Consider the following 17459-nt stretch of genomic DNA (forward strand, 5'->3'; position numbering starts at 1 on the left):
CACGGTAATGGCGTGGTCCGATGCCACTTCGCCTTCTTGCAAGATCTCCAGGGCCTCGGCCCTCTTGTCATCCGGTAGGAATTCCAACAGGGGGGCGATCTTGAACCATAACTCCCTGTCGTAGCGGGCCATGATCGCGAGGGCGTTGGCCGCCTTAATCGTTGTTGCCGCCACCGACGAGATAACTCGTCGTCCCATTGCGTCCAGCTTCTTCCCTTCGCCGTCCGGCGGGGAAGTTGATGTTGAGACCGACGCCCCCCCGCTTTCTTCTTGGCCGCCGCTGAGACGACCGCGTCCGGGGTAGGTTGTGCCCTAAGTCAGAGAGGGGCCGCGTCGGGGACCCGGTACTTCTTCTCGTACCGATCATTCTTGGCAGGCGTCGTAGAAGGATTCTTGAGAAGGGTGAGACCCTCGTCCCAGATGTCATCCAGCAGAGGCACGGCGAGGACTGACTTCCTCCTAGCCTTGTGCCGTTGGTAAAGGAAACCTTCCTTCTCTTCGAATCAGAGCTGAAAAAGCTTGGATGCTCTGGCGATCATTGCGTGGAAAGATCCAATCCCATCGGACGGGGAGACCCGGGCTGGTGATGGGAGCTCCGTCCCGTCGTCACCGCCGTCCTCAGCGGTACCCGTTGTGGCTGTGTCTGTTCCCGTGTCATCCCCAGGGATGGGGGACGTGGGTAAAGGTCAAGCAGGCCGCGAGGGCTGAGAAGGCGGGGATGGGTGGATCCGTCTTCTCTTGTTCGGGGGCTTCCCGCCGGGACCGGCTCTGGTTCCTCCGCCGGACCTGGTACCGGATCCTCTGTCGGTGGTAAGGGAAATCTCGTCCTTATCTCTGAACATAAGGATTGTATCGCCAACAAAATGGCCGCAGAGTTATCCTGCAGCTCCGGAAGCGACGGTTGACTAGGACCCTCGCCAGTGCCGCTGTCACTTTCATCATCATCCTTCGAGATCGACCGGGGCCTCTCCAGAGGCTTACCCGGGTTCTCGGATTTCCTCTTCCCCGAACCAGAGCGTTGGCTCGTGGATGATGGGGCTGGGGAAGGCGCGCCCTGCCTGGCAGCCGAAGAGCCCGACCGTTCGGCGCTCCCGGTGCCCGCAGACTCGCTGTGCTTTGCCTTCTGTTGGGCCCCCGTCGCCGTGGCGCCCTCACAGGACTTAGAAGACCCCTCGGACTTCTTCTTCTTCTTCTCACCTGACGGACTCCTTCCTTCCAGCCAGTTGGAGAGACGAAGGTGTCGGTCCCTGATGGTCCGTTCCGACATGTTCCTGCAAAACGCACAGTCCTTCTCCACATGCGTTTTGTCCTCATGAAGGCAGTAGAGACATTTCGAATGCTCGTCCTCCTTGAACACATTCTGTAGCTGGCATCCAAGGCAGACCCTGAACAGCTTTCCGGCCGTCGAGCTTCCTTTCTCCTGAGCCATGTTCGGGTAGGCCGCTGTCACGCTCACCTGATTCCCATGGAGGCGCAGGTCTGGCTTCGAGTGCTGATGCTTCTTCAATGGTGAAGCGCAGGACTCTGAAGATGGACAGGAAGGGCCCCTCTACTAGGCTTTTCTGGCTCGCAGGAATATTCCCCTGTGCGTGAAAAGGGAGTATTACCTACTGACGGAATAATGCTCAAGCCTCCCACTCCCTTCCAACCCTCCATGATACCCTTCCACGATTCCCTGTGAAATCTCACCTTAGGGTCTGGAAGGATGAGTTCTCCATCCTGCTTCTGATGCAGGGGCGCGTTGAAACCCAGTTACTTCACTGGATTGAGGTTTGATGGGAGTCCAAAATAAGCTTGACTATTCAGATGAGGCGCTGTAAGAGTTCTGTTGCAAGTCCAAAAGTTCAAGCTTAATAATAATGTTCATTGTCTTATTGCAGAAAGCGCTAATGCTTATGTCTTTTTCCCCTTAGGGGCTGGGGTTCGGAATGCCGAAGATATGGCGCCGACCGAAGTGAAACGTGCAGTTCCAGTAAATGACAGGTAAGTTCTGGATGAGCGTTCAGGTAATGTCTTTGCATTCGCTCATTCAATGTCTGTCTTTTTTCCCCATAGGGGCCGGGGTCCGGAATGCCGGGAAGCGGCAGGACCCGAAATGAAATGGGAATGACCCAACAGGCTCTGGGAAGTGGGTGCGGATCCAGATGATCGCTGCTGAGATGGAGGCGCCCAGGAAAGGAGAGTGAAATGCAGCGCTGCAGCGATCGAAGCGGAATGCTTTTAAAATGATGTCTTCCCTTTCAGGATCGTTGGTGTGATGTCTCCGTGCTGCTGCTTTAGCAGGTAAGGTCATCTTTCTCTTCAATTCTCTCTTATCTCCCTTTTCAGGCGACCCAGGATGCTGACAGGCGTGGCTGAAGTCCAGATGCAGGAGCTGACACGGTGAGCGTCCAGCTGCGAGGAGCAGAACAACGCGAAGCGTAAGTTGCTGATCGGGTGTGGTTTAAATAGCTTTGGAAGAGGTTCCAGGTATGTATCCTTCCACCGATCAGGTATGTATCCTTCCCCGACCACACCCAGGTGGAAAGTAGTCCCACAGGTAAAGTAGTTCCATTCAGGCCTCAAGAGGGCCTGGATGTAGCAGCATGGTCTGCATCAGGTAAGTGCACATTAAAACACTTGAACACATGTCTAGCTTTATGAGCCTGGCGCCTAAGGCGCCAGGACAGGGGTCCAACATGAGCCTGGCGCCTAAGGCGCCAGGACTGTGTCCAAAGGGCCCCAGCTTGGGCCCGCTGGCACTTCCCTGGGGGGAATGATGCCTGCCTCTGGGGTTGCTGGGTCGGACCTGGCTCCTTGGAGGTAGGCATCATGATAGTACCCCTCCTCAAGGCCCCTCCCAAGGTTGTTCCCTCCGGGGGTTTTGGCTTGTTCGGAAATCTCTAGTGGAACCTTTGTATTAATCGAGGTGCGTGAACATGGTTACTAGGCTTCCACGATCTCTCCTGAGGTCCATATCCCTTCCAGTCAACAAGATAGAAGAGTTTTGACTTTAACACCTTGGAGTCTAAAATGTCTTTAACTTCGAATTCTAATTCCCCTTCAATTTGAACTGGGTCTGGAGGCTTGGACAGTCGGGTCCCTGGTTGTACTGGCTTCAAAAGTGATGCATGAAAAACTGGATGAATACGCATGTTAGACGGTAAATCCAGTTTAAAGGCCACAGGATTTATTATAGCCTTGATGGGATAAGGTCCTATGAATCTGGGATTGAAGGTTTGCGGGCCCTTGAGGGGTAAATGTTTCGTTGCTAGCCATACCTGGTCTCCTACTTGGTAAGGAGGAGTTTTACTTCGGTGCAAATCAGCGTTTTCTTTATACTTTTTCTTGGCTTGCTGTAAATGAGTTGCAGCTTCTTTGAAGGCTCGGGTTATTGTGGAATACAGATGATCTACTGCGGGCATTTCCAGGGTCAGAGGTGGATCTAGGTCAGAGGTCTGAGGATGGTGACCATACAAAGTATAAAAAGGAGTTTGTCCGGTTCCAGAATGCACTGAATTGTTGTATGCATATTCTGCGATCCAAAGGATGTCTTTCCAATTTAACTCGGATTGGTGTAACATGCACCGAAGATATTGCTCGAGAGTCTGATTGGTTCTCTCGGTTTGTCCGTCGGTCTGGGGGTGGTGGCTGGTGGATAACCGCACATCTATTTGTGCTAGTTGGCAACACTTCTTCCAAAAATGGGAGATAAATTGACTTCCACGATCCGAGACTAATATGGAAGGGAAACCATGTATGCGAACTATATTCTCCAGAAATTCCTTGGCCAAGGTGGAAGCTGAAGGCAAACCTTTTAAAGGGATAAAGTGGGCCATTTTGGAGAATAGAGCCACAATTACAAGGATAGTGTTGTAACCAACACAAGGAGGCAGGTCAGTTATAAAGTCCATTGACAAGGTGTGCCATGGTGCCGGTGGAATATCCAATGGTTGAAGTAGGCCGGCTGGCCTTTTCTTTTGACCCATGTTTTGGGCGCAAATTCCGCAAGACAATACAAAAGACTATGTCTTTTCTCCAAGAAGGCTACCAGAAGTGGTGTTTGATTTTTTCCTCCGTTTTAGCGATACCAGGGTGTCCTTCCATTAATGATTCATGATGATGAGCAATAACAAGTTCTTGCAATTCTTTACTTGGCAGAAACAACCGCTCCTGGAAGTAGGGTAAATCATCCTTGACGGTGTAATGAGGACCCTTTTGACTCCATTCCAGTAAGGCTGAAGAGTCTAGAAGTTGTTTTACTTGCGTTTGGATGTCCTCAATAGTTTGCAATGAAGTTAGGCCTAAGATTCTTTCTTCAGGTATGATTGGCACAGGTTCTAAACTCGAATTGGGTTCTTCCATGCCAATCCGGGATAAGGCGTCCGCTTTACCATTCTGGCAGCCAGGGCGATAGCTAATTACGAAATCAAATTCCGCAAAGAATAGAGCCCATCGGAGTTGTCGTGAAGATTGAGCTTTGGCCGTCTTTAAATACTGCAAATTTCTGTGGTCCGTAATTACGGTGATGGTGTGTCTTGCCCCGAGAAGGTAGTGACGCCAAGCATTGAAAGCAGATTTAATAGCCAGTAACTCTTTATCGGTAATTGCGTAGTTGATTTCAGGAGGAGAACATTTCCTGGACCAAAAGGCCACAGGGTGTAGTTGGTTAGTTTCTGGGTCTCTTTGCGACAGGACAGCTCCTATGGCCGAACTGGATGCGTCGGTTTCCACAATGTAAGGGAGATCTGGGTGCGGGTGCTTCAATACAGGTGCAGAGGTGAATTTGGTTTTCAGGTCCTGAAAGGCTTGTTCGGCCTCAAGAGTCCATTCAAAGCGTTTGTTTTTCTTTAGGAGAGCTGTAATGGGTTGGACTGTTCGGGAAAATTCCGGGATGAATCTTCGATAGAAATTGGCGAAGCCGAGCATGCTCTGAACTCCCTTCACCGAGCTAGGAGATGGCCATTTGAGGATGGCGTCCACCTTTCGCAAGTCCATTCGGACTCCTTGAGGTGTCAGGATGAATCCGAGAAACTCAACTTCTGTGGTATGAAAAACGCATTTTGAGAGCTTTGCAAATAGTCTATGCTGGCGCAATTTCTCAAGAACTGCCCTAACATGTTTTCTGTGATCGGATTCTGAAGAAGAGTACACCAGGATGTCGTCAATATAAACAATGACACAGACATCGATAAGTTCCCGAAGAACATCATTCATAAAGTACTGAAAGGCGGCAGGTGCATTGCACAAACCGAAGGGCATCACCTGATATTCGAAGAGCCCAAATTTGGTGCGGAATGCAGTCTTCCATTCGTCGCCTTCTTTTATACGCACCAGGTGATAAGCTCCTCGGAGATCTAACTTGGTGTACACACAAGCGTCTTTCACCTGGTCGATAAGCTCAGGTATCAGGGGCAGAGGATAATGATTCTTAATCGTTATTTGATTTAGGGCGCGATAGTCTATACATGTTCTAAGGTCGCCCTCTTTTTTCGGCACAAAGAACAGAGTTGAGGAGACAGGAGACTTGGACGGGTGAATAAAACCATTGGCTAGGTACTGATCTAAATACTGACGCAAATGCAGGTTCTCAGGTTCCGTAAGAGCATAAATCCTACTACAAGGTAGTTGAACATTGGGTACCAGATCGATTTGGCAATCATAAGACCGATGGGGAGGTAAAGTGTTAGCCTGTTCCTTCTGAAAAACGTCTTGGAATTCTTGGTCTTCTGACGGTAGCTGTACAGGGGTGGAAGTTGCTGAGGCTAGACCCATAACTGGATTTCTTGGATAACAAGTTGGTTCACAATCCGGAAAACTTATCTTCTTTGCTCGCCAGTCAATTCTGGGATTATGTGTTTCTAACCAAGGATTCCAAGAATTACTTGAAATTGTGGGGCCTTGATCACATCAAACACGATTGCTTCCCGATGTCCATCCTGACCCACCAGTGTCATTTCAACAGTGGAATGCGTTACAGGCCCTGAGGCTATTTCGGTTCCATCTACTGTAGTAATGACATCTTGGGTTACTTTCGGGCGGAGAGGGAGCTTAATCCTGGAAGCCAATTGTAATTTCCAATAGCTCCACTGTCGATGTATGCAACTGCTGAGGCTGTTTTGGGTCCACGAGCACCATTGGCATGACAAAATGCGAGGTCAAAGAGTTTGTTTTCAAGCTCGGCAAGCGGACCCCTACGCTTGTCGGGCTAGGTCGTTTCCCGAATCAGGTGTCAATTAATCGTTATCAGTGGCTCCAACCACCTTCTTAGGTGGTTTGACTGGACAATTTCGAAGAAAGTGACCGGAAGTCCCACAATACAGACAAAGTTGCATTTGCCGCCTTCTCTCTTGTTCCTTCTGCGTTAATGGTCCTTTAACACCGCCGATTTGCATAGGTTCGGATACGTCGGTACTCTTGGAGTTAGCGTGGGTTTTGATCGGTACTCGGGTTTCGTACTTGAACCGATCTGCTTTTCTATTTTGAAGTCTGTGATCAAGTTGAACCACCAAGTCTATGTAGTCTGCGCAGACCTGGGGTGGATTTACAATCTGAGCTAGAACATCCTTAAGCTCTCCGCGCAGGCCTCGATGAAACAATGCGATACTTTTGTTTTCTGGCCATCCAGTTTCCACAACCAGTCTATTAAACGTGGCAACGTAGGACAGGAGATCCTGATTACCTTGTCGTAAGGATAGCAGTTTGTTATCAAGGGCCTGTCCTTGAGAGTGTCGAGCAAACAATCTTTCCATGCTGGCCTGGAAGCCCTGAAAATCCTGGAGAATGGGATCATCCTGATTTACCAATGGAATAGACCAATCGGCAGCACTGCCACTGAGGTAAGATAGTATAAAGGCTACCTTGGTCTGGTCGTTAGGGAAGGCCCCGGGTCTGCATAGAAAGTGTAAACGACATTGGTTCATAAAGACGGCATATTTCTTGGGATCCCCCGCAAAACGTTCAGGCGGGGCCAAAGGCATGTGTCCAGGTAGATTGATTTGTACCGGGTTATTCAAACCCATTGATGTAGAAGTACCTCCGGAATTAGGTAAAGGATTGTGCTCTGCCTGGGCCTGCAATAACCTTTTGGCCAGGTCATCTGTTCTTTCCTTTGATAGGATCAGTTCTCTTTTGAGAGCGTTAGTCTCCTGGCGGGCTGAGTGCACTTCTGCCCGTAATTCCCCCAAAAGCTGGGCCAGCTGATCTGTCTCGGAAGTCTCCATAGCGCCCGGATGGGAAATTGTGGGTAGGCTTCGCGTTCTGTCACGCTCACCTGATTCCCACGGAGGCGCAGGTCTGGCTTCAAGTGCTGATGCTTCTTCAATGGTGAAGCGCAGGACTCTGAAGATGGACAGGAAGGGCCCCTCTACTCTGGCTTTTCTGGCTCGCAGGAATATTCCCCTGTGCGTGAAAAGGGAGTATTACCTACTGACGGAATAATGCTCAAGCCTCCCACTCCCTTCCAACCCTCCACGATACCCTTCCACGATTCCCCGTGAAGTCTCACCTTAGGGTCTGGAAGGATGAGTTCTCCATCCTGCTTCTGATGCAGGGGCGCGTTGAAACCCAGTTACTTCACTGGATTGAGGTTTGATGGGAGTCCAAAATAAGCTTGACTATTCAGGTGAGGCGCTGTAAGAGTTCTGTTGCAAGTCCAAAAGTTCAAGCTTAATAAAAATGTTCATTGTCTTATTGCAGCAAGCGCTAATGCTTATGTCTTTTTCCCCTTAGGGGCCGGGGTTCGGAATGCCGGAGATATGGCGCCGACCTGAAGTGAAACGTGCAGTTCCAGTAAATGACAGGTAAGTTCTGGATGAGCGTTCAGGTAATATCTTTGCATTCGCTCATTCAATGTCTGTCTTTTTTCCCCATAGGGGCCGGGGTCCGGAATGCCGGGAAGCGGCAGGACCCGAAATGAAATGGGAATGACCCAACAGGTAAGTGTTAGAACTGAGCTTTTTCTATTCCCTTCCTTCTCTCACCTTGTTTTCATGTCTTTTTCTCTCTAGGCTCTGGGAAGTGGGTGCGGATCCAGATGATCGCTGCTGAGATGGAGGCGCCCAGGAAAGGAGAGTGAAATGCAGCGCTGCAGCGATCGAAGCGGAATGCTTTTAAAATTATGTCTTCCCTTTCAGGATCGTTGGTGTGATTTCTCTGTGCTGCTGCTTTAGCAGGTAAGGTCTTCTTTCTCTTCAATTCTCTCTTATCTCCCTTTGCAGGCGACCCAGGATGCTGACAGGCGTGGCTGAAGTCCAGATGCAGGAGCTGACACAGTGAGCGTCCAGCTGCGAGGAGCAGAACAACGCGAAGCGTGAGTTGCTGATCGGGTGTGGTTTAAATAGCTTTGGAAGAAGTTCCAGGTATGTATCCTTCCACCGATCAGGTATGTATCCTTCCCCGACCACACCCAGGTGGAAAGTAGTCCCACAGGTAAAGTAGTTCCATTCAGGCCTCAAGAGGGCCTGGATGTAGCAGCATGGTCTGCATCAGGTAAGTGCACATTAAAACACTTGAACACATGTCTAGCTTTATGAGCCTGGCGCCTAAGGCGCCAGGACAGGGGTCCAACATGAGCCTGGCGCCTAAGGCGCCAGGACTGTGTCCAAAGGGCCCCAGCTTGGGCCCGCTGGCACTTCCCTGGGGGGAATGATGCCTGCCTCTGGGGTTGCTGGGTCGGACCTGGCTCCTTGGAGGTAGGCATCATGACAGCCGCAGAAACTTCTGGAATCCTCCAAGAAGCGTAACTTGACAAACTCGTCACCCTGGAGGGGCGTAGAAAAATCCAACACGGATCCCCGTTAATCGGATGTAGAGACGGTGGAGCTTGAGGCTCTTTTTGACTGAAAAATGAGAAATTCTCTTTGAAAAAGCATGAAAATGCAGCAAAAGCTCGAGAGCTAAGCACGAGGACTCCCAACACTTGAGTGTGCGGTAAAAATCTGAAGATGGCTGCCAGAGGCAGGGCTTAGGGAGGGGGCAGTCATTGGCTGGGGGCAGTATGACCCAGAGACCAGTGATTGGTTACTACTGAGAAAGAAAGATCAGAAACGAAACTGATACTGATTTTTTCTTTACCGAGGATTTTCAGCCTGACAACGGAGAATATTCATGAGCATGTGAATCCATGCCAGACCCCATGCTGGAGAACCTGGATACTACTTTCTCAACTGCCTTGTGGTACTGGGCTCTCAGGTGTCCGTATTGGGACGCCTGATTCATCTCAACTTCAGGGACATATCCAGCCCACTTGCGTCATGCCAACCCTCTGCCAACTTGAGAAATTCTGCCTGGTCAGCCATGAAATCGGGCTGTCGGTCCACATCTGGCCCTACTAAGGGCTCCAGCCCAATAGGAAAGGGGACCCCTTCCTTGTAGAATATTGATTGCATGGACTCAAAAAAGTCTGACTTGGACGCCAGCACATAGCCTTGGTCCTGTGTATGATTGGATGTAGAGGGAGCAACCTCGATGCAGACTGTCAACTCTTGCGCTGAAGTCATCAGCAGAAAGAGACTTTTGCCTTGTTTGAGGTTGATTTTGAGGGAGGGACAATTTTTGCAACATTCAAGCTGGATGCACCAGGCGCCGTTGTTGCCGAACCCGCTGTTGATGCCGGGCCGTACCCACCACACCTTTCTTGATGTTCTGCATCATTTGGTTTTAATATTCCTCCCAATCTTCCCTAGAAGCCCCATTAGAAGGGTAGGACTTTCACCCTGACGAGACAGAGTTGCGCCTTTGTCTGCGCTTCTTTTTATGAGAGTTTGAGGAGGAAGAGTGGTGGGACTCGCTGTGCAAGTGCAACCCTTTTATTTTTTTTTATGATAGCTACTTGCCCAGTCTTTCTGCTCAGGAGCAGTCTCCTTGGTATTTGGACCCGAGGATGATCTAGTTTTGCTGAGTGTAACCTTATGGCCTTTGGGTTCATTGACTGACACGAACCGCATTGCTCATTGGCATGTTTCACTCGTAGACACCACAGGCAGATATTGTCTAGGTCTGTGAGGGACATCTTCGACTTGCAGTCTGTGCAGCATTTGAACCCTGATGTTTGGGCCCGACATTCTGACACAGCCGAAATTGAAGATTTCAAGCAGTGTTCTGACCAGTGTGCTGAGCGGGTGGAAAAAAGGAACTGAGGCAAGTGGTCGTAGTACATGCCTTAGGAATCATTACCGAGGTCACATCCGGAGTAGTGCGGTCGAGTCACAAGGAGGTCGAGGAGATGAAGAGTCACACTACTCCTGTCAACATTTTCTGAATAGCTGATGCCGACGGGATAATCTGTCAAGATGAGTAATTTGTGGGAGAATGCAATCCATTGAATAGCAGGTGGTGCGTGGACTCCACCATGATGGCAATCAACAGATGGTGAGATTAGCAGGAGGAACGGGAAGTCCACCATGATGGCAATTAACACATGGTGAGAATAGTAGGTGGTGCAGCGACTCCACCATGAATGGCGAGACTAGCAGATGGTGTGGGGACTCCAGCGTGATGCCAATCAACACATGGCGAGACTAGCAGGAGAGGTGTGGAGTCCATTAAGAAAAATCAACACATGGCGCGACTAGCAGGCGGTGAAGAGACTTTCCCATGATGACAATTAACACATGGTGAAGGGACTTTGCCTATGATGCAAATCAACACATGAGACTAGCAGGAGGTGCAGCGACTCCACCATGATCGCAATCAACAAACATTGTATCTGAAGGACAACTGTGTGTGTGTAAGCTCCAAATCATTTTTGTCAAGCCATTAGCATCAGCAAACGTACCATACAGGAGCAATGCAAGTTCGCTGCTCGGAAACAGAGCATATGAATTGTAAACCCTGAAGGATTTTAACAATGCAATTTTTGAATATATAAGATACGAGTACAGTGGAATCCACTCAGACATAGGTTTGATGACACATGAGCTGTACAGTTAAAAGCCTGAAGAGTACTCAGTGAGTGATTCAAGGGCCTTGTGTGAAAAACACTATGAACATAATTGAAACTAGTTGCCACAGGCCTCTGGGTATTGTAAATTGTGAAATCCTCTTGAATGCCACTATAACCATGGCAAATATGTTGGTTTAATTAAAACAAATTAAAAATATGTGTGTGTATCCATATGCACAGTTATAAGCAAATACCTTTAAGCTGGAGTACACAACTGAAGAGAACAACCTGAAGAAGAACATAGCATTAATAAGATGCTTCTCAACCAAAGATCCTAATAATAGGTGACACATTCTCTGGGTTGTCAGGTATGGCCATAAATAGTTCCAGATGGGTTCAAGGAAGTGACTCATGATTGGCAGCCTCATACACCGTACCTCTCTAGCCCATGCTGGCTTGTCTGTAGGGTTTATATTCCTGTTATAGTGGTACAGCGGCTTCTTGTCAGGCTGCTGGTGTTGCTGTTTTTGCAGTTGCTGCTGTTGTTGCTGCTGTTGTTGTTGCTGCTGCTGTTGCTGCTGCTGTTGCTGCTGCTGCTGCTGTTGTTGTTGCTGTTGTTGTTGCTGCTGTTGCTGCTGCTGCTGGAGGGATTTCAGATATGCATGTTCTTGCTGCAGTTGCCTTTGCAGCCTCTCAGACTGACGCTGCTCCTCCAGCTGCTTTCGCTTGTATTCCTGCAGGAAATAGGATGTGAGATGTGACCTGACCAGGAACTCTTTACCATTCTATGACTGGATTGTGCTTGTACAACACTGCCAAGAAGTAATGGGATGTGAAACATGATCTTAAGATATATAGGTTGCAAACCACTTGGGGTGAAGGTACTGTAAGGTAAACACACACACAGAATATTACTTGTACAGTTAACTCAGCCACTCTATGCCCTATTCCATAAAAACTCATCAGAGAATACAAGGTTACAGAGTTGTTGTGCATTAACCACACTAATACAAGGCACTGATTTGCACCTGGTGCTCTACAATGGCGCTGGTTGCCCATTGACAGAAGGTCAACCAGGTCCTGTGACTTTCTATTCAATACATAGGAGGTATCAGTACCTACTATAACATATAGTAGATGCATAAATGCAAGCAGTGTCTAGTGCAGCAACTTTCTTGCACACACAAACAGTGACGGCTCACATGGCACCTGGAACCCCACACCACGCTGAAGTCACAGCTGCTGTCTTCGGCTGCTGTTTAAAAGGCCAGAAACCACAAATGTTCTCATCATACAAGTTAGAGGACTCATCATTCCTACATTTACTTGCTCATTTGGCTGGCATGCTGAGACTGCAAATGCAGGTAGCTGGATAAAGATTATAGACAAGATAAAAAACGTTTTTTTTAAAAAAAAGAAAATCTATCGCTGTTTAGTTTTGTGTCCCAAATGCAAATCAAAGAAAATAAATTACTTAACCCTGGTAATGTTCTTTGGACAGCATGTTCTTCCCACATAATCCTCCTCTTTGATACTCGGCTTGCTTTGGAAATCGTTTTTGTATTTCTGGGCACCATGTGGCGTCGAGTCATGGTCCTAGAGGGCCTCTGTCCTGTCTTCGGCCATGATGTCAGCACTGGTATAAGTAGCAAGTGCGGCAACCGTTGCCTCAATTCTAGTTTTTCCTCTCCATGCTCCGCCGATGTTACTGGCGAATCTGGGGTTGAAAGAGAGGAAGATGAAAAACACAGAAATTCTTGGGCAATGGGAGGGTGATGAGGAATGCATGGGAGGAACATCCAGTTGAAAGAACATTACCAGGGGTAAGTAATTTGTCCTTAGAATGGATTGTGTCCTCGCACATATTCCTCATCTTTAATACATTCCCAAAGCAGTCAGTATAAGGAGGTGGGTGCTGAGAATTTTTATTGATCGATGCTGTGGCATACCGCTTTGCCAAATTTGGCCTCCTGACCTGACACATAGTCCAGACAAGAGTATTTACTGAAAGTGTGTAAATATGACCAAGTAGCCGCTTTACAGATGTCTTGCACGGGTACACCTCTTTCAGGCACCGAAGAAGTAGCCACTCCTTGGGCGTAATGTGCCCTTAAGCCTTCAAGCCTTTAGGCAAGTCCTTACCAGCTAGAGAATAGCACTCTGAAATGCACAAGATTATCCAATGTGAAAAAATCAGTTTAGTGACAGCTAACCCCAATTTAGGGCCTGAGAAGCCTATAAAATGTTGGCCAACCTGCCTGACTTTTGCTTTTGTTGAAAGGTAAATACTTAAAGCCCTTCTTTGGTCTAAGCAGTGAAATCTCTCCTCTTTAGAGGAATGAGGCAGTGGATAGAAGGTAGATAACACTTTTTTGTGGTAGATGGAATTCAGATACCAACTTTGGCAAAAATGATGGATGCACTCTCAATACCAACTTGTCTTTAAGGAAGGTTGTAAAAGGGGGTTTGGCAGAAAGAACCTGCAGCTCATTCACTCTGTGAATGCATAGGCTCGAAAGGCGTATCCATTAGATGTCTTAATACTAGATTAAAATCCCAAACCGGTACAATAAAAGGGACAGTAGATTACAATAGGGACAAATGTTCATCCGGAGACCACTTAAATATAGAAAGCGCTGCCAGGTATCCTTTTTTTCCTTGTGGAGACTTGGAGCCATAGGTGGGCTAGATGGACCAAAACAAATAATACAGTAGAGGTATTACATGTGAAAGGATAATTTTCCCTGCACCGGTTCCAAAGTTTGTTCCAACAGGAGCAGTACAGAGATTTCGTTGCTTGCCTTCTGGCCGAAAGCAACATCTCCATCATATCTTCCGGAAGGTTCCAATCTTTGCATCTTAACATTTTAGAAAGCTGGCGCGAGATTCAGAGTACTGATTCCGGATGAAGGAGGAGACCCCTCTCATGTCCTCTCTTTGGGGAAGACGTGTTGGGAGGGCAGATGGCCATTTCTAGAACTTCCGGGAACTATGTTCTCCTTGCCCAATCCGGAGCAATGAAGATCATTGATTTCCCTGAGCTTCCTCAACCTCATGATGGCATGAGGAATGACGGGGACTGGTGGACCGCGTCCAGAAGTGGAAATTCCCAGTCCACCACAAACGCCTCCCCTAGAGCTCCTCTTTGAGGAAATTCTCTGGAGCAGAACAGGTCGAACTTCCTGTTGACACAAATTGAAAACAGATCCACTTGAGGGTTTCCCCAAAGGACGAAGATCTCCAGAAGGACTCCCTGAGCGAACTCCCACTCATGGGAGCTCATGCTCTGCCTGGTCAGTGTCTCCGCCTCTGTGTTTTCTTCTCTGCCCAGATGAACTGCCAGTAGAGAGATTCCTTCTCTTAGTGCCCAAAAGCAGAGGTGCATTGTCTCTCTGCACAGAGGTAGTGACCCTACACCCCATCTCTTGTTGAGGAAGTACATGGCCGCCGTATTGTCTGTCCTTATCAGGACATTTTTCTCCCGTACTGAGGGCAGAAAGGCCATCAGACCTAGTCTTATTTCCTCAGCTCTAAAAGGTTGATGTGAAGTCTGGACTCCGACAGAGACCTGTGACTACTGATTGAAAGGTCTTTCATGAGGGCTCCCCATCCTGTAAGGAAGGCATCTGTCACAATTGTCGTCTCCGGCCATAGTTGCCAAAAGGGTTCTCCCCTCATTCTCTCGGCAGGCCCATCACAGGTTATACTGGGCGACCTTCTTCGGGACCCAGAGTAGATCCGTCATTCTGCCAGAGAATTGTGACCACTGGGGACTGAGAGCCCACTGAAGGGATCCCATTCTCAGATGGGCTTCTGGCACCAGAAAAATGCAGGATGTCATGAGGCCGAGCAACCATAGAAAGTATTAGGGCAGAAGATGTAGGGCAATCGGAAATGTTTGGACCATCTGCGAGAGAAACTGAGTCCTCATCTCGGGAGCCGAGGCGTTTCCAGAGGATGAACCCAGGACCACTCCAATAAATGTAAGCATCTGTGATGGTGTCAAGTGGGACTTCTGGAATTTCAGTGTGACGCCCGGCTCAAAGAGGAATTAGCAGGTCTGACTGATATGACTCTGCCATTCGGGAGAACAGACCCTGGTCAACCAGTCGTCCAGTTAGGGTTAGATGTGAATCCCCTCCCTATCTCAGACTTGCTGCCACCGCCGCTATACACTTGAAGACCCTCGGGGCAGAGGTGAGTCCGAATGGCAGAACCAAAACTGATAATGAGAACCACCAAATACGAAACTCAGGTCCTTTCTATGTTTCTGATGATTGAGCACATGAAAGTAAGCATCCTGAAGGTCCAACTACACCAACCAATCCTGAAGTTGAAGGGCCTGAAGGATCTGCAAAAGAGTTACCATCTTGAAATTGTGCTTCCTGGGGAACTTGTTCAAGCGTGTCAAGAATCCATGCACTCACGTTTCTAGGGGAACGCACAGTCTTCTCATGTGCTAACTCCCTCATGCACACAGAAGCACAAGAACAAAGGTGCGCTGTTTCAGCGTATTCTCCATGTACCGTTCCACTCCCGCTGGCAGTTGCCTTGGAGATGCTGGAAGCCCAGCCTCACACACTATGGAACGGGAAGGAGGTGTTAGACAGACTCACGTGACACGTTCATGGACGTGTCCTATGTTAAAAGAATGCCTAGTTCCAGCTTAGGTGCTTCTAATTGAAGTTACCTCGTTCACGCTTCAATGCTCATGATTTTGCTCTTTGATTTCATGTGTTCTTGCCTTTTGACCCGGATTGCCCTACCAACTGCTTTTGAAACTGCCTTGGTACTTTCTGCCCCACTTCTGAAATGGCCCGGTCTGCTTCACGGATTCCATACGCTCAGCGATTCTGTCCGTGGTATTGCCTGCACCCAAACCGAACCTGCCTGTGTAGCAGACTTCTTCCACTAGCGATTCTGTCCCTGGTATTGCCTGAACCCAAACCGAACAGGCCTGTGTAACGGACTGCTTCCTCTTTCTGATTTTATCCTCGGTACCGCCAGCAGCTATCTACTGACTTCCCTAACGGGCCGTTGCACTAGCGCCTTCGCCCCTGAACGTTTCAGCGCTCCCATTGAACATAAGTCTCTTGCCTTCCATTCATTCAAGCATCTACCATCTGCATGCCAAACAACGGATTACTCACGACCCTTCCCTTCCACCACTTCAGGATCAATACCCACGCACAGATAACAAACTGCTATTGGACTAGAGACTTGTTCCTTGCTCCTGGATGGGAGTCCTCATGCCGTCTGTGTAGAATTATGGGACTCTGGAAGAACACCATCAGGCGTCTGCATGCCATCGGGACAGCTGTCTTGCATCGGACTCCCCTCTTGGATTTCAAGAGTCTGTCCTGCTGGTAAGCCATTGTCCACGTTATTCTTTTTGTTAGAATCTAGGATTGTTGCATTGCATTCACTCTTGCCCTGTCTCCGCTTACAGCTTTTGCATACTACTAATGTCACAGGAAAACGTTCTGCCATCGTCCCTCGCACTGTCTTCCTGGTCCTCTTTACGCACAGAGACAGCTGGTTAAGTCTACTTGAATTATTATCTCTCATTGTATCCAGTTCTTGTATTGAGTATTGCTTTTTCCCTTGCAGCCAGTGTGTGTGTGTCGGGAGTTCCTCTATCCCTCTTTCCACTAATAGATCGTTCTGCTTGTTATTTCATATCAAGTAGAGTGGTGTATTTAAAGGAAGAATTCATCAGCGACTAGTTCCAGACGGATTCATTCCCTGTGCTACTTGCCCGCATCGTGGGGAAGCCTAACAAAGCGTCTCAAGTTCAAGATGGGTCGTGCTCTCTTCCATCCTTCTTGGGATTAGAAAATAGGGAAAGTATCAATCCTGATCCCTCTCTGCTGCAGGCAATAACTATTGCTACTTTCACGAACAGGGTAAAGATTTCCAGTAAGAGGAGCAGATCTGGATCTGATACGGAGGGGCCTCTCAGGGGAATATCAGGGAGCCTTCTCAGAAACAGGAGGCAGTAGCAGTGGGCCAACTCTCCAGATGCAAAGACAGCTAGCCTCCCAGCACAGTCTTGTGGGAAAAGGATTCAGAATGGTTTCGTAGGTGCTGCTGCAGCTGAGGGCAAAGCAGCAGAGGCTGAGAGGGAAGCTTTACTTCCTCAGCCTCTGGTGAATATTGGCCCCTTGCCCTTGTGATGGATCAGTAAAAACGAAAGGGTCAACCTCTTCACCCATGGGAGTACCCTTAGTTTTGGTTTGCCTGACGACTTTGTTGCAGCTTTGGAAGCTTGTAGCTTTCCTAAGCTTTCATCGGCTTTTGATTAAAAAAGCTGGCAGCCATCAAAAGGCATATCCATCAAGCCAGCCTGAACGTCGGGTGCAAATCCCGACTTTCTAAGCCATGCAAATCTTCTGGCGACTGTGCTAGCTGCCATCGCTCTGCTGAGTCTAGAGGGCGCGGGGGCGCTCGAGAGCCACGCCAAGATGGCCGCTCTGAGCAGAGCTCCCGGCTCACCCTAAATAAATCTGGTTAATATCCTATGGCATCAAGGTAATTTCACCCCGCATAGCGATTTGAGAGCTGCAGGAGCGCATGGTGTGCTAATACCCGGGGT

At 48.7% G+C, this 17459-nt stretch overlaps 1 protein-coding gene across 8 annotated transcripts in view; it reads right to left on the minus strand.

Annotated features, from left to right (window-relative positions):
• The window catches only part of MINK1 (misshapen like kinase 1), a 2066166-nt gene that overhangs the window by 581285 nt on the left and 1467422 nt on the right, over positions 1 to 17459 (minus strand). For all 8 annotated transcript variants that reach the window (XM_069644001.1, XM_069644014.1, XM_069644008.1 and 5 more), the window contains one exon: positions 11302 to 11598. In XM_069644001.1, coding sequence (XP_069500102.1) covers positions 11302 to 11598 — 297 coding nt within the window. The remainder of the gene's footprint in view (positions 1 to 11301; positions 11599 to 17459) is intronic.

Source organism: Ambystoma mexicanum, chromosome 1p, assembly GCF_040938575.1.
Source record: "Ambystoma mexicanum isolate Mex_15411 chromosome 1p, UKY_AmexF1_1, whole genome shotgun sequence".
In the NCBI taxonomy this organism is placed as follows: domain Eukaryota; kingdom Metazoa; phylum Chordata; class Amphibia; order Caudata; family Ambystomatidae; genus Ambystoma; species Ambystoma mexicanum.